The sequence below is a fragment of the Carlito syrichta genome, unplaced genomic scaffold (assembly GCF_000164805.1).
Source record: "Carlito syrichta isolate Samal-C Ts95f unplaced genomic scaffold, Tarsius_syrichta-2.0.1 Scaffold309504, whole genome shotgun sequence".
NCBI classification, from domain to species: Eukaryota; Metazoa; Chordata; class Mammalia; order Primates; family Tarsiidae; genus Carlito; species Carlito syrichta.
In genome coordinates, this window is record NW_007253600.1 from 72,767 (window position 1) to 97,959 (window position 25,193).

Here is a 25,193-nt window from a genome sequence, read left to right on the forward strand (position 1 = left end):
AAGACACGGCGTGGCGCAGCTCCTGCAGCATCTCCTGGCACACCGACACCTGGGGGCGGCGCGGCGGTCACCGTCCGGGCGCGCTCCTCGCCTCCCCCTCCCCCGGCCTCTGCAGCCTGCCCTCCGCTCCCGCCTTCCTCGCTCCTCTCCACACCCCGTTCCCCCTCCTCCTCCTCTCTTCCTGCTGCCCTCAACTCTCTTCCCCTTCTCTTCCCTTAGTCCTTTATCTCTCCTGTTTTCTCTCACCTCTTCACCCCCCTCCGGCTTCCCGCTTCTCTTGCATGTCTCCTTTCTTCCTTGAAAGGTTTGTTCTTGGGTCTGCCCTTCACCTCTTTTCTAGGCTCCTCTCTTTCCTCTTGTCTTTTCGCTCTAAGTTTTCTGACTGCCTCCAGATCTTCCTGCATACTTATTTCCCATCCTCTGCCCTTCATTCATGCATGCACTCATTATTGCATAGCTTATAGAGCACTTACTGTGTGCCAGGCCCTGTTCTGGGCACTGGGGATACAGCAGAGAACAAAATAGAAGTCCCAGGCCTCGTGGAGGTTACAATCAAGTGTGCAGAGACAAAAAAAATCACAGATATGTATGTAGTATGTTAGATGGTGATGCGTGCTTTGGAGAAAAATAGGAAAGAGGTAGGGAGTGTGGGTGGGGAGTGACGCTGAACTTAGAGACAGGACAGTCAAGGAAGACCTCACTGCGAGGATGAGCCCTAAGAAAAGACAGGGTGAGCCACGTGGAAACCTGGGAGGAGAGTGTGCTGGGTAGACAACAGGCCAGGGCCAAGGCACACAGGTTGCAGCCACTTGGCATGTCTCAGGAACCCCAAATAGTGGATGTGCCCGGGGGGGGGGGGGGGGGGGGGAGAGGGAAAACAAGGTCAGGGGAGCACAGGTGTCCAGCTCAGATAAGGCCCATAGGCCACTGGAAGGATTCTGGATTTCATTTTGAGTCAAATGGGAACCATTGGAGATTTTTAAGTAGAGGACTACTGTGTTTTCATAGGATCACTTGAGCTGCATTAAGATTAGATTGTATGGAGGCCAGGAGTAAGAGCAGAAAGCCACCAAGGAAGTTACTATAGTAACCCAGGCAGGAGATGGTGGGGGCTGAACCACATGATATGAGAAGGGGTCGGACTCTGGATATATGTTTACGGTGGAACCAGCAATAGATCAAATATGGAGCATGAAAGAAAAGGAGTGAAGGGTAACTCCGTGTATTTTGGCCTGAGCAACTAAAAGGATGGTGTTGCCTTGTGGGTGAACAGGAGCTTGGTATTGGACATGTAACAACAGGCATACCCTATCAGATATCCACACAGAGATGCCAAATATGGAGCTGAACTTGCAGACCTTGGCTTCAGGGGAGATACGTTCCATGTGGGGTTACAGTAGGAGATCTCCAAGATCCCATCCCTGGTATTCACGCCCTCATACCATCCCCTCTGACATTGTATCTGGGTTGGTCTGTGTGACCAAGAGGATATGGTTAGGTCATTGGACATTCTGGTTTCTGCTTGCTTTCTTGGATTACTCGCTCTGGGGGACATCAGTTGCCATGGCATGAGGACACTCAAGCAGTCCTATGGGGAGAGGCTCTTGTTTGAGGAACTGGGGCCTCCTGTCCATCACCATGTGAGTGTATTCATTGTGTTTTGAAATCTTCCATGTCTTCAGATTTTTGACCTCTTAAAAAGCTTGCAGGCTGAGAGACTGCCCTTCCCAGAACTAGCCAAGTCTTAGAACAAAGGGCTCAGCTGCCTTTCATATGCAAACCAACCAAATCCTGTCTATCCCCTCAGTTTCCCCTTTTACCAAATTCTCACACGCCACGCCAATATGTCCCCTGTCCTAAATCAACCCAGGGTCAGGCACCAGACAGCTAGGGATGGCTCCCCTAGCCCAGAGTCTGCCAAGATTACTCAAACTGGCCAACCCTAAACTGCTTCCCTTGCCCTGCTTGCCTTTCCCAAGGAAACCCCAATTGAGACTGAGGCCTACTGGCTCCTGCTTCCAGTGTTTTCCCTTTCCCCCTTTTCTAGAGAAATGTAAGTAATAAAAACCTTCTTTTAATTAGCCGGGCATGGTAGCACACCCTTGTAGTTCCAGCTACTTGGAAGGCTGAGGGGGAAGGATCGCCGGGGCCCAGCAGGTCGAGGCTGCGGTGGCTGGGAACATGCCACTGCACTCCAATCTGGGCGACAGAGTGAGACTCCAACTCAAAAAAAAATAACCTTCTTTTGGTGAATTATCCTCTCCATGACTTGAGATAGTGGACCTTCCAGCCCCAGCTGTGCCTTCATAACACAGCAGCCACAGCCAACAACATGGCTAGGACGTCACCAGAGGCCTGTGGCAGCCAGAATCACCCAGCAAAGCTGTTCGTAGGCTCCTGACCCACAGAAACTGTGAACTGAAAAAAGTGAGCTGTCTTAAGCTGTCAAGGCAACTTGTTACGGTAGCAATAGATAACTAATACAGGAGTTACCAGCACACAGGTGGTCTTAAAAGCCATTTGGCTGAATGGAATCACTGATGGAGTAGAGAAAGAGAAGAGAAACAGTCCAAGGACTTAGCCCGTCCCAACAAACAGGTTGAGGAGAAAGAGGAACCCAACGAAGGAGCCCAAGGAGTGGCCAGAGAGTTAGGAGGGGCAGACAGAGAAGAAGGGGTTTTGAGGATTGAGGACTGACAGTGACTGGTTGTGCTGAAGCCTACTACTACCTCACAGAGATGAGGCCTGAGACTTAGGCATTGGATTTTAGACATGGAGGTTGCTGGCGACAAGAGTGGCATCAGTGGAGTGGCAGGGACAGAAGCTGGTTTCAAGAGTAAGTGGAGGAAGGAAAATGGAAACAGCAGGGAGATGCACTTAAGGTGGTAAAGGGAAGGGGAGAAATTGGGTGGGGTGGTGGCTGGGGGAAGTGAGGTGAAGAGGGGTTTCTTTAAGACTGAAAGAGTAGCCGGGCTCAGTGGCTCAGCCTATAATCCCGCGCCTTTGGGAGGCTGAGGTGAGTGGATTGCCTGAGCCCGCGGGTTCGAGACCCACCTGGGCAACTTGGCGAGACCTCATCTCTACAATAAATCAAAAAATTATTAGCCGGGTGTGGTAGTGTGCACCTGTAGTTCCAGCTACTCGGAAGGCTGAGGCGGAAGGCTCGCCAGAGCCTAGCAGGTTGAGACTGCGGTGGCCGGGAGCGGCCACTCCACTCAAGTCTGGGCGACAGAGTGAGACTCCAACTCAAAAAAAAAAAAAAAAGACTGAAAGAGTAACAGCACACTGGTATACTGATGGCCTGAGCCCAATAAAGAGAAGACAACTGATGATGCAGGAGGAAAGGAGAGGCTTGCTGGAGGGATGTCCCTGGTAGGGCAAGAGAGGAGGCGCCCTGGACATGGGTGGAGGGCACCCTTGCTGGCAGCATGGAGCCCACAGCCAGGTGGAGAGTGCAGGCAGGCGGCTAGGTGCGGAGCCGGGACTCTGGGTAGTAGATGCAAGGTCAGTGGCTGGAAGTGAGGAGGTGGAGTAGGGGCTGGCGGCTGGCAGAGAGAGGGAAGCAGGGAACTAGCAGTCCAGGAGTGCTGGAGCACAAATGGGTCTGGAATCACAGGGTATCACTGGGCAGCCCCAAGGGCCCACTGAAGTAGCCATCCTGAACACAGCATGAGACTGGTCAGTGAGGCTGTGTCCTCTTCAGGTTGTGTTCAGCTGCTTTCTCATCATCTCTGTCCTCTGATTTCTTCTTGCTTTGCCGCCTCTGTGGCTCCCCACATTCAGCCCCTCTCACCTCATTTCCCCTGTAGCCTCATCACTTTCTGTGACGGCTTTCCCTCCTGTCCTTCCTCATGCCCTCGATTCTCTGTCCCCCGTCTGCTCTCTCACCTCCTCAGGCCCCTCCTCACCTCCTGCCTTCCTCCTGCTTCTCCAGACCCCACCCTCCTCCAGGCATGGCTCCTAATGCCATGATCTTCACGTGTCTCAGTTCTGGGTTCCCCTTCCTGCCCACCATACCCTTCGCCCACTTCCTCACCTCCTCAGACTCTGCTGACCTCCGTGTGGACCATATGAATTCCATGACTGCCACGAAGACAGCAATGATGAGGCCACAGATGAGCACGACAAAAATGCCACCAATGTTCTCCATGCCCAAACCTGGGGGTTGAGGGGGTAGAGGCATGGGGTTGGAGCTGGGTGGACAAGGGGTCTGAGAGGGAGCCTCAGGAAGGGCACACCACATGCGAGGATGGCTGACCTTTAGCACGATGGTCCTCCTCCTTGGGGCACCGGCCTCCCTCCCACCACTTGCGCTTCAGAATCTCCAGTCGGTTGTTCTCCTGAAGCTGCAGGATGGCCAGTGTGATCTCATCCCGGAATGGGGAGCCTGGACCAGACATATGAGGGTGGATTGGTCACTGTGGCCCTAGTGCCCTGCCTGCCCCAAACCTCAAGCTGCTCCCTCACTATGGCCTTCTCCCGCCTCTGCCACGTGTCCAGGTCTTCACTGTGGCCTTTTCTCACCCCCTACCCAGTCTCCTCTCAACAAAGGAGCCAGAAAGACAGTTCTAGGAACAGCCACAGGTCATGCCTCTAGTAGCTTCCCGCTGCAACGAGAGCAAAGTCCTCCCTTTGGCCTGGAGACCCTGCATCCATGGCCTGCCACTCTCAGGCACCCTCCCCCCACCATGGTTCTCTCAGGTCCAGCCACACAGGCCTCCTGGCTGCTCCCTGAATCTACCAAGCACAGTCCCACCTTGGGACCGCTGCCTCTGCCTGAAATGTTCCTTCTTTCACTTCATTCGGATCTCTGCCCACATGCTGGCTCCTTGGGGGTCTTCTCTGACTACTTTATTTTAAATGGCTCCAAGCACTCCATTCCCTGTCAGTCTCTTCCCCTAATTTACATCATGGCAGCTGACATTATCTGCCACCCCTAGGTGAAGGCAGGTCCCTAGATGAGGATGCAGCAGCTGCCCTGCCGTGGTATCTCAGCATCCAGTGCAGGACTTGGCACATGGTAGGGTGTCAGATCAACTGCTTAGTGTGTGAGTCCCCATCCATCTCTCCCCTGGACCAGTTCTCTCCTCCCTACTCCTGGGCCCCCGTAAACCACCTCTGGGCCCTAGGGCCCCACAAACCCTATTCTGTACTTATTTCTTCATTCACTAAGATACTCTTTAAGCATCCACTACTGGCCAGGAACTAGAATTCAGGCAAGTGGAGGCGACTAATATTTTTCAAACACTAACTGCATGCCAGACCTGGGGTTTGTTCAGGTCTCACAGTGATCCTATGAGGCAAGTATTACTATGTGAGGCAAGTGTTTCTGAATGAGAAAAGTGATGCTCTTGCCTAAGGTCATGCACAGAGTCAGGGAGGGAACTGGGATTTGAATCCAGGTTGGTGTGACTCCCAAGTCTGTTCCCCAAAGTATCAGGCTACTCTGTATCCCTGGCATGGCACTGACTCACCTACAAAGCTGCAAGATTTGCGGCAGTTTGTTATTCTGTAATAGATAACTAATGCAGCATCATCAGCATATAGATGATTTTAAAAGCCAAAAATGCCAAAATTTGGTGACAAATTGGTGGGAGGTTTTCAGTACTGAGCCCTAGAAAATCATGTCCTGAAGTATAAATGGGCATGTTCAAGTCTCCCTAGCAGGTGTTTCCATCCTTCTTTCCAGCCATCCATCCATCCATCCAACCAACAAGCTTTTTCTGAGCATCTTCTCTGAGCCAGGCTGTTGGTTTTGTGCAGAGAATATGAAGCAAATATGACCAGGTCCTCAATCTCAAGAGGCCCTTTAGCCAATGGTGAAAGGCAGCAAGCCTCATGGCCCACATGTGCAGAACTGCACACAAAGTCTCACTGGAGTCTCCCAACAGCCCTGCAAGGCTGGAACAGATTACTCCTAGGCCCGGTTTTACAAGTTTAAAGCACAGAGGCTCAGGATGGTGATGTCACCTACCCAAGACCACACAGTCAGAGGGTCACACACAACAAGCCCAGCCTGCTTCAGAGAGGGTCTGGTTGGGTCCCAGGCCTGCTCACACATCTTGTTTCAGATGCTCAGGCCCCCGCCATACTCCATACCCCTGCCATGCCATACCCAGCGGCATGCCGATGCCGTAGCCCTTGGTGTCGAGGAGGCCCCCGATCTGGGTGAGATTGCAGTTGAGGCGCCGGTGGTACTCATTCATGGTAGACTCAAGCAGGAAGGCATAGCGGGAGTTGAGGACGCGGGCGATGCCCTCTTCCGTGCTCTTGACAAACACGCTAGGCTGCTTCGACTGCATGTAGTTCCACATACGCTGGTATGTCTGGTACCGTGAGTTCTGGGCAGAGGGAGCACAAGGGGAAGACAGGTGAGGGTCCTCCCACCCCCTTCCTTTCTCCCAAACCCTGTCCCCTGTCCTCCAGGAATTATCTCTCAGGAGAGAGGAAAGAGATGAGAGGAAGATAGTGCCAAAGACAGAGGTGAGACAAAACAGACAAATCCAAGACCAGGTCCAGGCCATCCCCACAGCCACCAGTCCAATGACACTACTCTTCCTAGATGTCCCACCACCCACCTGGGAGCCCTGGAAGTATGCATCTCTCCCACCCTCTGGCCCTTCAGCCAGTGGCTCCTGCCCAGTTCTGGCCTTTTCTACAACACTAGTCTACCCTCAGCCCAGCCCCAGAGGGAACTTTCAGCTCTAAATGGTCACCCCTCTGCTCAGTAACTGTTCCTACCTCCCTACAGACAAGGTCTAGTCTAGCACCCCATCCTAGCATTCAAGGCTTCTGCAGTTTCTGCTCCTAACCTCCCCACCAGGCTTGCTTTCCTTTCATTTCCTTCCCACTGCCCCCAAAATACACGGGATCGAGCTCCTTTCACTTTGAAGGACCTTGTTTTCTCTCTGCCAATCCGTTTTCCTGGGTCTGTCCCTTCTAGTAGCTTCTTTGACCCCACTTGATCTGTATGGCACTGATATGACGTTAGATCCCACATCTTCCTCCCTGCCACTATCCCTCTGCTGAAAGTCCAGTTCCCCAGACAGCAGCACTCTGCATAAGAGCATGAGTGTCTCCTGCTCCTCAGACCTCCAGACCGTTACTGACAATCAGTCCCTCTGACCTCAGAGGAACCGCCCAGCCCCTTCCTGAGCTGCTGTGCATGGCAGGGATCCCAACCCCCAGCCTGGAAGGTTCTGGATGACCCCACCTGGAAGAAGGTCATGGTGGAGCCAGCGTGGATGGTGCCGTACTCGATGTTGGTCTGATCTGCCAAGTCATCAGCCGACTCCACAGGCACCTCCATGCGCTGCACGGTGAGGAAGGCGGCCAGGTTGGCCGTGTAGGAGGAGATGATGATCAAGGTGAAGGCCCACCTAAGGGGTGGGAGGGGTGAGCCACAGGCTGCAGCCACCTCTGCCACTCTGCCCCTGTGGCCATGCATCCTGTTAGTGGTGCTCACCCTTCCACCAAGTTACCCCAGCATCCAGAAGGTTCAGTGACTGCTGACTAGGGAGAGGCTAGGAGTGTGGATTCTGGAGTCAGACTCCCTGGGTTTAAATACTACATCCAGAGATTTCTACTTCCAGATCTAATGAGATGATTTGGAAATACCCTCCCACCATAAACAGCTAGAATACATAAACTGGACAGAATACAGAAAAAGTATTTAAAGACACAGGACAAACAGGTATCACAGGACTGTGATCCCTGAGAACAGAAACAAAGTAAATCTTATCATTGTCCAGGCTGTCTGGCTGGATTTTGTTGATAGAATGCAGCACTAAGAAAGGAAACCAAAATAGTCCAGTAGTTCTACTGAGTTGCAGAGATGGAGATCAGAAATCATGGAGGCCAAGATGGCTAGAATTTGTAGGACAGAATATCTGGGAGGAGGGAGCTACACAGAAAGAGAAGGTGTGGAAATCTGGGGTTCCCCTGAGTCCTTGACTGAGTATAAATCTGTGTATGCATGGGGAGAATTCCATGGGACTGAACAAGAAAAGCTTTCAAGGAGAGAACAATTCCAGATTTACACAGGGCTAGGATTCTTTTGAGGTCCCCAGGCAAAGGAGAGAGATCTCACTGAATACATGAGACATTCAATAGAGACTCTAAAATGCAACATATTAGAAATCGGGTTAACCTAGCTATAGAAAAAAGGCAATGCTAGGCCTTCCCTAAAAGAGATTAAAACCTAGCCTGGAAGAATCAAAATAATTCGCAAGTAACTTAACTGCCTGCCAGAAAAAGTCTAAGACTCCTTTTGTTTTTTAGTCGGGGTTTCACTCCGTCACCCAGCCTGGAATGCAGTGGTGCAATCATGGCTCACCACAACCTAGATCTCCTGGGCTCAGGCAATCTTTACACCTCAGTCTCCTGAGTAGCTGGAGCTACAAGCATGCACCACCACACCTGGCTAATTTTTTTTTTTTAAAGATGAGTTATTATTTTGTTGCCCAGGCTGGTCTTGAACTCATGGGCTCAAGCAATCCTCTTGCCTCAGTCTCCCAAAGTGCTGGGATTACAGGCATGAGTCACCGCACCCAGCTGAGACTCTTTAAAGAAACACGGTCAACAATGCAAACAATATAAAATTCACAATATATTTCATCTAATTTTTTTTTAAAACACCAGATACACAAGGATGCAGAAAAATATGACTTACTAATATAACGAAGAGAAAAATCACTCAACTGAAACAGACCCAGAACTGACAAGGATAACGGAATTAGCAGACAAGGACAGTAAAACAGTTCTCATAAATATATTCAGAATGCTCAAGGGTGTAAAGAAAAACATGAACATAACAAGGAGAGAAATGGAAGCTACAAAAAAAGTAAATGGAATTTCTAGAGAATGATATACACAACATCTGAAAGGAAAATTTTACTAGAAGGGATTACACAAATTAGATGCTACAGCAGAAAAGATCAGGGAATTTGAAGACAGAAATAGACTCTATTCAAAACAAAGCACAGAGACAAAAATGACTGAAAATGAGCACACAGCCTCAGTGGCCTGAGGAATAATATCAAGTGACTTTACATATGTGATTGGAGTCCCAGAAGAAGAGGAAAGAAAGCAACAACAACAAAAATTAGGAAGTAATGACCTAAAAATTTTCAAATTTGATGAAAACTATAAACTTGCAGATCTGAGAAGCTCAATAAATCCCAAGTAGGATAAACACAAAGATTTACAAAACATGCCAAAGCACTTTTTTTTTTCTTTTTTGAATCAAAGTGTCAAGAGTCTCACTCTGTTGCCCAGGCCAGACTGCAGTGGCATGATTATGGCTCACTATAGTCTCAACCTCCTGGGCTCAGGTGATCCTTTCACCTCAGCTTCCAAGTAGTTGGGACTACAGAGTGCACCACCATGCCCAACTAATTTTTAAATTTTTTTGTAGAGATGAGGTCTCACTATGTTGCGTAGGCTGGTCTTGAACTCCTGACTTCGAGTGATCCTTTGGCCTTGGCCTCCCAAAGTGCTCATACAAGCATGAACCACCACACCCAGCCCTGGCACTTATACTCAATTGCTGAAGACCACTGATAAAGAGAAGAGTCTTATAAGCAGCTAGAAGAAGGGAAAATATATTTCATAAAGAGAATCAAAGATAACAGTGCCAGCAGACTTCTTGTCAGAGAGTGTATAAGCCCAAAGATGATGCAATGTGCGGAAAGAAAAATCAAAACAAAACTGTCAACCTAGAATTCCATATCTGGCAAAAAAAGAAGACACACTAACACATTTTTCATACAAAAGCAAGCAAGGAGAATTAATGCCAGCAGACCTGCATGTCAAGAAATGTTAAAGGAAATTCTTCAGAAGAAAGGAAAATAGTACTAGATGGAAATGCAGATATACACAAAGGAATGAAGAGCATCAGAAATGGTAGGTATGTGGATAAATACAAAAGACATATTCCTCATTAAAATTTTTCTTACATTTATTGTTAAAGTAAATACACACACAAAAACCTAATATTATTGCGGGATTCATAAGACATGCAGAAGTAATATATATGATTATATCTCAAAGGATGAGAGGGACCCTTACTGTTTGTCAGGGTCTTACATCTTACACAAAGTGTTATAATGCTACTTGAAAGTAAATTAAAGATGCATATTGTAAATCCAGAGCAATCATGAAGAAAAATAAACAAAAAGAAGTATAGCTAAGAAGTCAAGAGTGGAGATAAACAGAATCCTAAAAAGATAAGGAAAGAGGAAAAGGAGGAATGCAGAACAAGTGGGATAAAGAGGTTGGCAGATTTAAACCCAACCATATCAATAATTACATTAAAGATAAATTATTGGTCAATCCCTTCAGGTCCCCTCCTGCTCTGGGAGCTTTTCTGTCCTTTCAATAAATCCTGCTTTCTCCAAAAAAAAAAAATGATCTATATTAGGGGTTTGTAATGACCATATCTGGCATCTATTTCTGTACGGCCCACTTGCTAAAAATGCTTTTCATGCTTTTGTTTTATTTTATTTATATATTTTTAGAGACAGGGTTTTACTCTGTTGCCCAGGCTGAAGTGCAATGGTGTGATCATAGCTCACTGCAGCCTCAACCTCTAGGGTGCAAGAAATTCTCGTACCTAGGTCTCCAGGTGCCATCAAACCTGGCTTCTTCTTCTTCTTCTTATTATTATTATTATTATTTTGTGTCAGAGTTTCACTCTGTTGCCCAGGCTGGAGTGCAGTAGCATGCTCACGGCCACCCCAGCGTCGACCTTCTGGGCTCTGGTGATGCTTCCGCCTCAGCCTTCCAAGTAGCCAGAACTACAGGTGCACGCTACCATGTCCGCTAATTTTTTGAAATATTGAACAGATGAGGTCTCGCCAAGCTTCCCAGGCTGGTCTTGAACCCCTGGGCTCAGGCAGTCCTTTCACCTCAGCCTCCCAAAGTGCTGTGATTATAGGCTTGAGCCACCATGCCCAGCTATTATTATTTTTAAGAGATAGCGTGTCACTCTGTCATCCAGGCTGGAAAGCAGTGGCATGATCATAGCTCACTGCAACCTTGAACTCCTATGCTTAAGGGATCTTCCCACCTCAGCCTCCTGAGTAGCTGGGAAAACAGGCACAAGCCACCATGCCTGGCAATTTTCACATTTTTAAATGGTTGAGAAGAAACCAGAAGAAAAATAATATTTCATGATACATGACTCATATAAAATTCAAATTTCAGTGTCAGTATCCATAAATAAAGTTTTATTGGAACATAGCCACACTCATTCATTTATGTATTATCATTGGCTGATTTCATACTACAATGGCAGAATTGAGTAGTTGCAATGAAGACCATATGGCTAGCAAAGTAAAAAATATTTACTTAGTGAGTCGGGCATGGTAGCTCGTACCTGTAATTCCAGTAACTCAGGAGGCTGAGGTAAGAGGATCACTTGAGGCCAGGAGTCCAAGACCAGGCTGGGCAACACTCTGGGCAACTTTCCATCTCTTCTAATGAGATAGAAAAATCTTATCTCTTTTAAAAATTAGCTAGGCATGGTGATGCACACCTGTAGTTCCAGCTACATGGGAGGCTGAGGCAGGAGGATCACTTGAATTCGAGGCTGCAGTGAGCTATGATTGCACCACAGCACTCCAGCCTGGGTGACAGAGCAAGATCTCCACCTTGCTACTTATATATTAAACAAAAATCATAAATTAAAAGTCATATTTTTTTACTTAGAAGAGAAGAATTGTAATGTTCCCCAAACAAATATAAATGCTTGAAGTGACAGATATCCCAATTACTCTAATTTGATCATACATATTGTATATATGTATCAAAATAGCACATGTACCCTCAAAAATATGCCCAATTATATATCAGTGAAAAAACTTTTAAAATATTTACTCTCTGGCCCAATACTGAAAAAGTTTGCCAACTCCTGGTCCAAAACCTAAGTAGATGCTTTTATAAGAAACACACTTTTGGCTGGGCTTGGTGTAATCCCAGCACTTTGGGAGGCCGAGGCGAGTGAATTGCCTGAGCCCGCGGGTTCAAGACCAGCCTGGGCAACTTGGCGAGACCTCATCTCTACAATAAATTAAAAATTAGCTGGGCACGGTACTGTGCGCTTGTAGTTCTGGCTACTTGGAAGGCTGAGGCGGAAGGCCTGCCAGAGCCCAGCAGGTCAACGCTGGGGTGGCTGTGAGTGTGCCACTGCACTACAGCCCGGGTGACAAAGTGAGACTTCAACTCAAAACACACACACACACTTTAAATATGATATAGGCAAATTGATAGTAAAAAAAATGGGAAAAATATATACTCTGCAAGCACTAAGCATCAGAAAGCTGGGTGCCTATATTAGCATCAAACAAAGTTAATCTAATCTTAGGACAAGGAATGTTACAAGTAATGTTACTAGGAATAAAGACAGACATCATATAATGACAAAGGGGTCAATTCATCAAAAGGACATAACAGTCCTAAACATTTATGCACTTAATTACAGAGCTTCAAAATTCATGAAGCAAAAACTGACAACTGAAAAGAGAAACACAATTTCTTCACAATTACAGGCTGAGATTTCAAAACTCCTCTCTCAATAATTGAAAGGACAAGTAGACAGAAAATCAGTCAGGATATAGAAGACTTGATAACACTATCAACCTACTGGTCCTAATTGACACTCATAGAACACTGCACCCACTAACAGCTGAATACACATTCAATGCAAGTGCACATGGGACATTTACCAGGACAGACCATATGCTGAGCCTTAAAGCAAGTCTCAATAAATTTAAAGGATTAAAGTCTTACAGAGACTGTTCTCTAACCACAATGAAACTAAATTAGAAATCGATACTAGAAAGAACTCTGGAAAATCCCCAAATCCTGGTCCCATCACTGCCTAGCAATGTGACCTTGGAATTGTGCTTCAGTCTCCTCACTTGTGAAGTAAGTACAATTGTGGACCCTTCCTCACAAGATTTTGTGAAGAGTGAGTGAATTAACCTGGCACACAGCAGGTTGCTCTCACTGTCTTGATGACACAAGAGTAACACCCATCAATCTGGCTGCAGGACCTCAGGGCAGCCACTTGTCTTATCCTGGCCCCCTCTGCCTTCCCTCCTAGCAAGTAAGAGTAGCCAAGCTTCCTGCAGACCATGCAGATCTGTGAGGCCTGAAGACAGCGGAGATGCTGAGCAGGCCTCTCAGACTCCCCACCCACATCCCCAGCAGATAACAATGAAAACAGCAGCTGTCCTCTGCTGAATGCACCATGTACAAAGCGCTGTGCTAGGTGCTGGGGTTGGGGATGGAGTGGGGCTTGATAGAGGGATGAATAATACAGCCTCCTGCAAAATAAAGCCAAAACTCCAACACATAAAGACCCAGGGTCTGACACAACTTCTCCAGAAAACAAGTCTCTCCAAACCCACTCCATGGGTCAATGGTGTCATTCATGCAAAACAAAATTATTTAGTGCCTGGTACATACTGGGCACCCCCCTTCCCCCTGAGGATACAGTGTGGATGATTGGCAGGGGTGAAGGGGCCACTCACTGACAGAGAACAGGGGGAACACAGCTCTATTTTGGACAAGGTGAGTTTGGGTATGCCAGTTGGGTACCCCGGAGGAGCAGCCCCAGCTGGCAGGACACACAGGGAGGTCTAGAGATGACGACTGCAGAAGTGTTTGTATGCACACAGCAAGGGAAGCCCAGGAGTGGGTGAGATGGCCCTGGTGGGGTATACAAAGCTGCAGTCTCCAGCAGGGACTGCACCTGGGAGGTATTGGTAAAGTGTGGGTCACTCTGGTGGTCAGAGTGGCTTCAGTGGGTGGGACGGGTGTTTAACAATTCCTAAAAGATCTAAAAATTGACCTTCCATATGGTCTTGCAATCCCCCTACTGGGAATATACCCGGAAGAACTCAAATCACTCTATACAAAAGATACCTGCACACGTATGTTTATCGAGCACTGTTCACAGTGGCAAGAACATGGAACCAACCATGCTGTCCATCAGAAGAGGACTGGATTTAAAAAATGTGGTACATATACACAATGGAATATTATGCAGCCATAAAGAAGAGCAAAATCATGAAGTTCACAGCAACCTGGATGGACTTAGAGTCCATACTGAGTGATCTTTCAATAGAAGCAAAAAATCACATGTTCTTACTCATAAGCGGAACTTGAACAATTATCGTAATACTATAAGAAAAGGATTGGCAGTAGTGGGAATCTGCCCGGGAAAGAGGGGCACACCTCATCAACAAGAGTACCTGCATAATGAACATTTGTATACCTAACCCTGAATTGTACCCCACATCTTTTTTTTTTTTTGATTTGGAGTCTCACTCCATCGCCCAGACTGGAGTGCAGTGGCAAGCTCCCAGCCACCGCAGCCTCAACCTGCTGGGCTCCGGCAATCCCTCTGCCTCAGCCTTCCAAGTAGCTGGAACTACAGGCGCACACCATCACGCCTGGCTAATTTTTGATTTATTGTAGAGATGAGGTCTTGCCAAGGTACCCGGGTGAGTCTCGAACCCGCGGGCTCAGACAATCTACTCACCTCAGCCTCCCAAAGCGCTGGGATTACAGGCTGAGCCACCGAGCCCAGTCTGTACCCTACATCTTTAAAATTAAAAAAAAGGAAGAAAAAAATTCAAGGCCCGGTCTGAATAACAGTGAAAATCCAGTGCATGACCACATGAGTCTAACTTCTTGGCACAAAAACAATCAAGTATTAGCCAGGCACAATGGCTCAAGCCTTATATCTCACCTTGGGAGGCCAAGGTGAGAGGATTGCCTGAGTCCAGGGGTTTGAGACCAACTTGGGCAACTTGGTGAGACCTTGTCTCTACAATAAATCAAAAAATTAGCCAGGCATGGTAAGGCGCACCTGTAATTCCGGCTACTTGGAAGGCTGAGGCGGAAGGATCGACTGAGCCCAGCAGGTTGATGCTAGGGTGGCCATGAGCATGCTACTGCACGCCAACCTGGGTGACAGAGTGAGATTCCAACTCAAAAAAAAAAAAAAACAGGTATTTTTTGCATGAGTATAATATAAAACAATCTCCAGAAATACACCTCTTGTTTAAATTGAGGAACAACTGGTTGCTGTTTTGTTCGGGACTTTGCAGAGAACTGTTCTTCATTTTGGGACATTACATCTCTGACAGCAACTCTACGCATATTTGAGTCACAAGTCAAGATACTTGAACCAGCAGCAATCACATTCACGGTGATTCGTATTTGCATAAACACAATCATTTATCAACTATTTCAAAGTGTCAAATATCAAGTGTCAACAAAATTCTATAAAATGACCTTTTCTCTAATCATTCCAAACTTACTGATTCTAAGTAGGTGCCACCTAGCATTTTGTCTTTGGCGTAGCCATGCCCAAGCATTTACATATTGCCATCACGTTATTTTATGAGAAATCACTTCCCTTCTTTTTCTCCTTTGTATTGCAATTAGGGCATTAACATTGATTTTTTTAAAAATTATGTGTGTAGGTAGATATATTACCCTTGAATTTCAGTTCAGATTGGAAAAGGAGATATTAAAAACATTCATTATAAAAAGAGGGTGTTGGGTCTGCTAGAACTGAAAACTCACTGGTATAGGTGAGAAGCACCATTTGAGAGGTGGCAAGAACAAAAGGAACCCACAGAAAATGGAACAAAGGGCTGGACTCAGCACTTTGAGAGGCCAAGGGGAGTGGATTGCCTGAGCCGGCGGGTTCGAGACCAGCCCAGGCAACTTAGTGAGACCACATGTCTAAAATTAAAAAAAAAAAAAAAAAATTAGCTGGGTGTGCTAGCGCTTGCCTATAGTTCTGGCTCCTTGAAAGACTGAGGCAGCAGGATCACTGGAGCCCAGCAGGTTGACGCTGGGGTGGCATGAGTGTGCCACTGCACTCTAGCCTGGGCAATGGAGTGAGACTCCAACTCAAAAAAAAAGAAAAGAAAAGAAAAGAAAATGAAATAGAGGACCAGAGAGGGAGGAGGAAACCAGAAAGACACGGAGCCTAGAAACAAAGAAAAGTGTTTCTAGAAGAAGGGTGGCAAACAGGGCATGTATTGCCTAGGCTTGGACAGGCATTGGGTGAATGGATAAGGAGGTCTTATGTGACACTGGAGGAGCTGGGGCTGGGGAGAGGTGAGAAGGCGGCAAGCTGCTGGCAGGATCTGAGGTTTTGGGGTGTTCTTGCCAGGAGGGCATGAGGAAAGGATGACCTAGGAAAGAGGTGAGGACAACGGCTGAAGAGATGGCCTAGGAGTCACTTGGAGATGGATGACCTGAAAGCAGGCCGGGCTCAGAGAATGGGAAGGAGGAGGTCAGAGGACTCACTGCACAGAGTGACTGAGGGAGAGCTGGGAGGGTCAGGGGTCATGGTCAGAGGAAAACCTTAGGAATGCTGACTTCTGAGGAAGAGTTCTCCTGAATAATGACAGGCTTTTAGGTGTGGCTGCAGGAAGCGGTGGGCCGAGTGAACACTGGATGTGAGGGGCCCAGAAGGCAGGTTCTGGATGGGCTGCTACAGGTCAGGTACCAGCCAAATCCCTAGGATGATGATACCAAACCCTGTCCCTTGATCACCCTCCAGCATGAGTCCCACAAGGGCAGGGACCTGGCCTGCTGAGTCATTGTGCTTAGTCACATCTGGAGATTAACAAACATCTGTTGAATGAGCAAATGTGTGGGAGGAGTTGGAGTGCAGAAGAGATTGAAGAGAGCCCCAGGTCAAAGATTCCAATGAGGGAGGGGACGTGAGCAGGGGCCTCCTGAGAAGGGGCAGAGAATGCGTTGCTGGAGAGCATAATGCTCAGGAAGAGGGCCCTCAGCTGAAGAGCAGAGAGGATGGCCTACAGAGAGGGGGTGACTGCCCCCACCCCCAACACTGATGTGAGAACTCAGCCAGATTGTCATGGCAAGCTCCTCAGTTCCCTCTCAGCACCTCCTCACACACCTGGCTCTTTTCTGCCTGTCTGGAATGCGCCTCCTTCTCCTTGACATGAGCGACTCCATTTTTGCCTTTAGGACTCGAGCCCAAATTCACCTCCTCTGGAAGGCCTTCTATGCTAGGAGACCACTCTTATTCTCTACTGTTTTCTGTCACTGTATCCTGTTTTGTTTCTCAATAGCATACCATGTCTGCTATATCATTACACTGAAAATATTCATCCATTTCACTTGGGGTCCATGGCAAGCAGAATGAGCTCTTCCCACCACCACCATCAAAGATGACTCCATCCTAATCCCTAGGACATGTGAATATGTGACCTAACATGGTAAACAGAACTTTGTGGATGTGATGAAGTTAAGGATCTTGAAATGGGAAGACTTCCCTGGATAATCCAGACAAGCCCCAAGGAATCACCAGGGTCCTTATGAGGAGAAGGAAGTCAGAGAAAGAGAGAGAGATCTGAAGATGTTACCCTGCTGGCCTTGAAGATGGTGGAAGGGGCATAAGCCAAGGAATGCAGACAGTTTCTAAAAGATCACACCTGTAATCCCAGCAGTTTGGGAGGTGGAAGCAAGAGGATTGCCTGTGCCCATGGGTTCGAGACCAGCCTGGGCAACATGGCAAGACCTCATCTCTACAAAAAATTTTTAAAAAATGAGTTGGGCATGATGGTACAAGCCTGTAGTTCCAGTTATTTGGAAGGCTGAGGCAGAAGGATTGGCTGAGCCCAGCAGGTAGAAGCTGAAGTGGTTGTGAGTGTGCCACTGCACCCCAGCCTGGGCAACAGAATGAGACTCCGACTCAAAAAACAGAATAAAATAAAAGCAGAAAGGGAAGGAAATGGATCTCCTCTTGAGCTTCCAGAAGGAACCAGCCCTGTTAATAATGGATTTTAGCCCAGTGAGATCTATTTCAGACTTCTGACCTCTAGAACTGTAGGAGATTAAGTGTGTGTTGTTCTAAGCTACTAAATTGTCATAATTTTTTCAGCAGCAATAAGAAACTAATACAGGAGTATTATTTGAAACTATGCAAATCCCAAAACGTTAAAAAAAATAATCAAGATTCAAAAATGTCAAAGCCAGTAGACCAAGTGAATTGCAACTGACTGCCATATGGCAGTTAGTTCCATTTAGTTGGGAGACAGAAAAACCTGCCACCCATTAAGGTTAGTCTTGAAGTGAACAAGTTCTGAATGAGACAATATCTTTGGAATATATTCTTTGAACAAAATATGATCTCCAGTGTTTCTGCATCTAATTACTTGTCTATTCTTGGCTTCTCTGCCTCTTGAGGACAGGGATAGGGCTGGGTCTTCACTTGAGCACCTGGCACACAGAGGGGCTCACGGGCATCTGTGGAATGACCAGGGATATGCAAATATTGATGGGGAGGAGGTGAGGAAGAAGTGCTCCTCAAGAAGCCTGGATGTTTGAGATTGACCTGGAAAGGCTCCCAAGAGCCTTAGGATCCAGGTTAGGTAGTGCTGAGGGCTGGCTGGCACGGGGAGGGAGCCCAGTCCCAGCCTGGCCTTGCCTCTAGCCAAACGCATGCTTTTTAGCAAGCGACTTCTTCTCTCTGGGTCTCAGTCTTCTAATCCACAGAGCAGGTAGCATATTTCCTGTTCTAAACATTCTCCTCTGTTTTCTGTGGTTCTCATGAGGAAAGGGAAGTGAGAAGAGTTGTAGGAACTGTAACCAAGCCCAGCTGCTATTTCAAGACCAGGTTAGCAAATGCGGATGCTTACGGAGGCCAGCAGACGGCTGCAGTGGGCAATGGGGATGAAGGCGGATGGGAGCAGACCTTGACACCAGGCAGGAATGCCAGTCGAGCGTTGCCAGATCTCCTGGGTTTTCAAGGAGAGCAAGAAGTCTGGATCTGTGAGTGAATTTGCCCCAAGTGTTGGCATCTAATTCTCAACTTTTAAAAACTATAGGCCAGTGTGGGTATCTGTCCTGTGACATGTAGCTTCTTGGGGCCTTGTGTCAGGGACAAAGAAGTTATGTTCGAGATACTGGGTTCCTTTGAGACTTTGAGGGAGCATCTGGACAGTGAAGGTTGTCCTGGTTCAGGGACTCTACACCCTTGTGATGCCCAGGGCAATGTCTAAGACAGTAACAGCAATGCTCAACCTGTTACAATCGTACCCCTCTTGCCAGCATAAGGCTGCCCAGCTCACAGAGCACTTTTCCATAACAGCCTCATGGAATCCTTATAACCCTGACACGTGGGCATCTTTATCCCCATTTTTCAGATAAGAAAATGAGGCATGGGGAAGAGATATGACCTATTCAAGGTCACATAGCTAGTGAGTGGCAGAGCCAAGGTTCAGCTCTCCCCACCCATTCCCTGCAACACAGCTCTCAGTGGGGAATGGGAAATCTGCCCAGGAGACTGCTGCAGCTGCCCAACCCTATCCAGGTCTCAGATGGGCCCCTCTCCTCAGCCCTGGGCAAATAGAAAACTTCTCACCAGACTCCGCTGACACAGCGTGTGGACAGTGCCCGGGGCATGATTTCTGAGCCTTGCTGCATGAAGCCCCCCACAGGAAACCAGAGGCTGTTGCCCAGCGTGTACTGATTCTCCAGGATGTGGGGGCGTGCCCGCAGGCACGGGTGTGGGTTATACCACTCGTAGGGGCTCAGCCTGTGGAGAGATGTGGGTGGGTGGATGGGGCCAAGGTGGGGGGTAAAAAGAGCCGCAGTGATCAGAAGAAAAAGGAGAGAGATGGAAATAGGAGGGAGATGGAGAAAGACGCACATGGAGAAGAGGCAGAAACACACAGAGAGACAGAGGCAGAGAAAGACACACACAGAGACAGAGACACAGGAGAAGCAGAAAGAGACAGAAACACACACAGAAAAAACAGAGAAGACAGTAGAGGCAAAAAAGGAGAGAGACAGAAAGAACAGGAGGGGAGAGGCCCAGATAAAGAACCACAGAGCAAAAGTCAGAGCCACAAGAGGAAAGAATGAGACCCAGACACAAGGCAAAAAAGGAAGCAAGGAGGGGTCAGGGAATCCGAGGCCCCGAAGGGAAGGGCAAGGATGGTTCAGACAGAAGAGAGAATGTGCAGATCAGTCACAGAGGTCCCAGTTCATGCCTCCTCCCACCCCGTCTTTCCCAGGCCGTAGGCAGCGGACTCACCTGGCAGCCAGAAATAGGACGCAGCTGACAGCCAGGTAGGCAAGAAGCATGAAGAGCCACACTGCAGGGGAGAAGGGATCCAGGAAGGAGAAGTAGCCAGGCTTGCGACCCTGAGGGGAGAGGAAGTGAGACTCCCTGAGCTGCAAGCCCAGTCCCGCCAGAGACCCAGGAGCCTGACCAACCCATCCAAGGCCCAGTGGGAGTCTGGCTCCCACTCATAGCCCCTACCCTTAGCCTTCATATGAGGCAAGCAGTCCACAGTCTCCAGCGGAACCCTACCATGTGCACTCGGTAGAGGATGCTGATTCCCAGGGTCATGAAGGGTTTGGAAAAGTCGATGACCTTCTCCCGCTCAGCTGTGATGGTGAATGCAGCCACAGCCAGGTCTGCCTTCTGCTAGAGGGAAAGCAAGGTGGGGAGAGAGGGCAGAGGGGAAGACAGCAACTGGCAGTTAGAGAGAAATGCACTGAGAATGAGTGACAGAGGGAGGCAAAAAAGAGAGAACAGCAGGGGCCAGGTGCCTGGACTGGCTCCAGAAACCCACCTCGGGTCTGAAATTGAACCCTCATCATCTCATACCTTCCCTGGCTGCCTGTCCCATCCATTCTCTCCTGTCCCCTGCCTCTCATCAGGTTCCCATTAAGATCCTGTTTTATAAAACCTTGCCACTCACCCCACCACCCTCATCACCATAGGAGTTTTGCAGACAGCCTGAGATTGGAGACCCACTGTGCCTGGTAGCTGGACACTGACCCACTTTCACCTTTTCTGTCTTCATGGTTCACAGGTAACATTTATTACTGTGTGTCAGGCTCTGCTACATAGCACTTTATACAGATTACTTTGTATATTCCTCCCACCAGCTCCCGAAGAGCCACTTTTAGCCCTATTTTATAGATGGCAAAACAGTCCCAGAGAGGCAAAGGCACTAAAGGCAAGAGCTAGGGATTGCAAAGCAGGATGTCACCTCTATTCTCCTGCCCCCAGCAAACATTAGTGACCTTGATTATCATGAAGGTACCACTGAGACACAGGACCAGTGCCCACGTGGTCTCAAGCAGGAGAAGGTGGCTGGGGTCCAGGTCTGAAGTGGCAAAGGGTCAGGGGTAGGTGAGGTGGGAGAGAGGGAGGGCTTTAGATTTAGGGCCTGACTCGCATACCCAGAATCTCTTTCAGAATGCACTGGTTGATCCAAAAGGCCATCCCACTCTGGGCCCAGGAGACATTAGCCAGCCTTTAGCTGAGGAAAACTAGGCTGGGGGGAAACCTGGAACTTCACACACCTTCCTGCATGCACACATGAGCACTGTACACAGTCACATCTACATCACCATTGACCTGTGCTCAACATGCCACACCCACACATGCCAAAACACAGCCTGACTCAGAGACATGGGGACACAGGCCAACAGAGCAGACACAAAGAGGGCCTCTCCAAAGGCACGGTACACACCCACATGCATACACAGCACTTGCACATGTATATACAGGACACAGCAGGTAGGGCAGGGCATGGGGAGTAGAGAGCCCTGGATTCCAGCCACGGCTCTGCCCCAGTTTGCTGGATGACCTCAGGCAGGAGCTTTCAGATCTCTGGGCCCCAGCTTGCTCATCTGTAAAACGAGGGAATTGGGCAAGGTCTCCCACAGCTCTTCTGGTCCTGGGTGGGGACCCAGCTCCCCAGAAGGGGTTCCAGGCATACTGACTCCATCCCCTAGGCCTCAACTGGGTCCCAGCATCAGGGGCTGGGGATGGATGGGTGCCTCAAACTCAGATTCAAGCAGCAACCTCCCTCCAGGGCTAAAATAAAAGAGCCAAGGTCCTGAAGGGGCTGAGACTGAGAGCACATCAAGTCTGAGGCCCGGACAGAACCTGCGACAGGCAGAGAAGCAGAGACCTCCTGGAGAGAACAGAGAGCAAGAGGAGAAGGTGCAGGTCAGAGTGTGTCCCCAGCCAATGGAGAAACAGCCCAGGCCCTAACCCAGTCTACACTCAGGGGTGGAGGGCACAAGCCTCAAACTGAACCCATGGTCAGGAGATGATACAGGTACCAAAGCACAACCCTAGATGAAGGAGAGATGGCCCAGGCTCAAAACTTACCCCAGAGTCAGGAATAAATGGCACAGGACACAAACACAACCTGAGGTCAGCAAGAGATGACACAGGCCCAAGAGATAACCACAAGGTAGACAGAGGTGGCACAATATGAAAACAAAACCCAAGGTCAAGGAGAGAATAGGTGGGCCCGAAATGAAATCCAGGATCAGGAAGAGGAGGAAGACCCCAAAGAAAACTCCTTAATGTCAGAGAGAGAGGACACAGGCCCAAAGGATGAAATAAGAGCAGAGAGACAGTATAGGTTAAACAGCTAATGCAGGGTGAGGGAGAGATGGCGCTGGTCCCAATATAATGCAGGAGCAGAGAGAGCTGGCACAGCCCCAAAGCATATTCCAGAAGTGGCAATGCGTGGCAGAGGCCCAAACATGGCTGGATTCTGAGAATACCTTTGGGAATTCCTGGGTGTTGAGAGTAGAGAGCTTTTTATCCCTGTTCTGGTACACTTGCCACTTCATGACTAAAATGTGGCTCGTTATGGGAATAAATCACAGCTAATACAGGACTTTTATTATTTTATGTATCCACTGAAGGTCTGTTCCGGCAAGGCCCTCCACAGTGGCCGAGACCCCATTTGGAGAGGAGAAAGCAGTGGCTTTTCAGATAGGCTCGGGTTTTCGGGCCAGGCGCTCAGGATCTCCTTCCTCTTGAAAGCTTACAGGAAGCAGCCACTGCACTCCAGTCTGGGCAACAGAGTGAGACTCCAACTCAAAAAAAAGAAAAAAAGCTTACAGGGCCTCCTCCTCCTTTCTGTGCCATTCCTGGCTCCCTTACAGTGTCTCAGGCTAGACAAATGTTCTCAGGGCCCTGGGCCTGGGCCTGCTGCTTCTCCTCCCAGTAGCAAGGGCCGCGGCTCTGCTCCTGAAACCCTCCTCAGACCTGTCCGCTTTTCTCCACCTCCATCATCCGTGCCTGGGCCATAGGCCACCTGTCTCTCTCTCCTGACAACTGCATTTGCCTCCTTACCAGCGCCCCCTGCTGCCACTCATAATCTCCCAATCCATCCCTCACATACAAACCAAAGAGAGAGATCCCTGTTTAAAACCCATCTTAGCTTCCCATGACACCTAAGACAAAACCCTTTTGTGCCAAGAGCCCCTGGTGACCTAAGACCCACCTGCCTTGCTGGCCTCACCTCATGCCCTCCCCCTCTGCTCCAGTCACAATGCCTGCTTTTTGCCCAACGCAGCAGGCTCATTCTCCAACTCAGGGTCTTTTACATGCGCTCTTCCCCCACTCTTCCTCACCACTCCAGGCTCTGAGCATGCCCAGCCCTTCAGCCCTCCCCAAAGCAGCCTCCAGACTCCATTTCAACCCACCTCAGGGTCCTCTCCCTCACATTACGCATGACCCTTTTATATGCCTTTCTTAGAGTGATTGGAGATGATCTTGCTCGTTTGCTCAGCAATGGGCTGTCTTCAGTACATGACAGCTCCTTGCTTGTCTGGCTCAGTGGGGTACCCCAGAGCACACACAGTAAGTGACCAACAAATCCTGCTTGTGTCTGACCAAGTTCAGCCTCTCTGAATGGCATCCAAGGCTGCTGACAGCTCCCCAACTACATTACTGGGCCACTTGCCACTCCTGACTCTCGTGCCAGCTTTTTTCTGGCCACCATACCTCTCAGCATGTCACTCCCTTTGCCTGAGGTGTCCCCTCCGCCCTGCAGAGCTGGATCCCACCTCACCCTCCAGGGTCCCTCATGCCCTCCCTCCTCTGGGATGCCTTTCATGTACCCTCACACCCTGGACTCCACTTGATCTCAACACACAGCTCAATTCAGAAAATATCTCTTGGCTTCTCTGCCTCTACTGCTAACCCATCGGCCCTGCAAAGACAGAGCCAGCTGGACACGTCATGTGGCTCTGGCACTGTTTGAGGGCCAGCTTGGAGTGAGATCTGCTGCATCTCATCCTTTGCTGAAAGCCTGAGAATGTCACTGCTTCCTCTGGAGCCCTCCCAGACACCCCAGGTGCAGAGATCTCTTCTTCCCTGGTGCTGCAATGGGACCTCGTGCAAGTCAGATGCTTGCAAGCATACAGCACACGCCCAGTGTGGTCACCATTCCAAGGTTCTCCCAGAGTAGCTTGCTTGGTCCCCAGAGCAACCCTATGCAGAGGAACCTCATTCCCATCATTCTATATGTGAAGAAACTGAGGCACAGAGAGTAAGCACCTTGCTCTAGTTGACCCTTGGATTCAGAGTCACTTCCCTTTCGAGGGGGCTTTATCTACCTGCTGCCCCCAACCCTCCATGGCTAGGGCAGATCTGAGGTCAAGTCTAGGTATATGACTCCTCCCTAGGAGCCAGGGACTCCAGGAAATGAGCCCTCACTGACCAGAGGGGTAAGCGAGTCCTTGAACCTCCAATGAATATGCAGCAGTCTCAGCCTCCTCCCTCTTCCAACACCATCCCAGGCAGAAGCCTGGGGGTCATCCTACACACGCCCTCTCCCTCACCCATCACTGTGTCACTCTCAAGCCCCCCAATTCTGCTCCTAAAACACCTCTGGAATTGAGATGTTTCTCTTTGTCTCCATAGCGCTCACCTACCCAGGCCACCATCTCTGACTGGAAAGCTGTTTTCCACCTCCAAGGCCACTTAGCTGTTAGCCTGAGGGACCCTAATACACTACATCAGGTCACCTCCCACCCCGCTTACATTCTACAGTGACTCTCCTTGTTCTTAAACTGTCATTCAAACTCCTTACCTGCCCCTCTGAGACCTTAACTACACCAGTCCCCCTGTGAGACCCTACCCCTTGTCCCCTCCATAAGGCCCTGCCCCAAACCTGGCACTTCATGAGACCTTGCCCCATTCTTGTCTCCCCATAAGGCTCTTCCCCATACCTAGACCCTTATGAGACCCTGCCCTATACCTGTCCCTCCCATAAGGCCTTCGTCAAAATCTGTCCCCTCATGAGACCCTGTCCCACACCTGTTCCCCCCGTAAGGCCCTTCCCCAAACCTGGCCCCTCATG

The 25,193-nt window shown here is 49.0% G+C and overlaps 1 protein-coding gene across 1 annotated transcript in view; it reads right to left on the minus strand.

The window, feature by feature from the left end:
• The window catches only part of GRIK5 (glutamate ionotropic receptor kainate type subunit 5), a 67,167-nt gene that overhangs the window by 5,255 nt on the left and 36,719 nt on the right, over positions 1-25,193 (minus strand). Inside the window, exons 13-20 of the mRNA XM_021717262.1 lie at positions 20,378-20,494; positions 20,099-20,208; positions 19,424-19,597; positions 7,214-7,379; positions 6,116-6,341; positions 4,259-4,387; positions 4,037-4,158; positions 8-49 (exon numbers count right to left, since the gene is read on the minus strand). Of these exons, the coding sequence (XP_021572937.1) occupies positions 8-49; positions 4,037-4,158; positions 4,259-4,387; positions 6,116-6,341; positions 7,214-7,379; positions 19,424-19,597; positions 20,099-20,208; positions 20,378-20,494 (1,086 nt within the window). The remainder of the gene's footprint in view (positions 1-7; positions 50-4,036; positions 4,159-4,258; positions 4,388-6,115; positions 6,342-7,213; positions 7,380-19,423; positions 19,598-20,098; positions 20,209-20,377; positions 20,495-25,193) is intronic.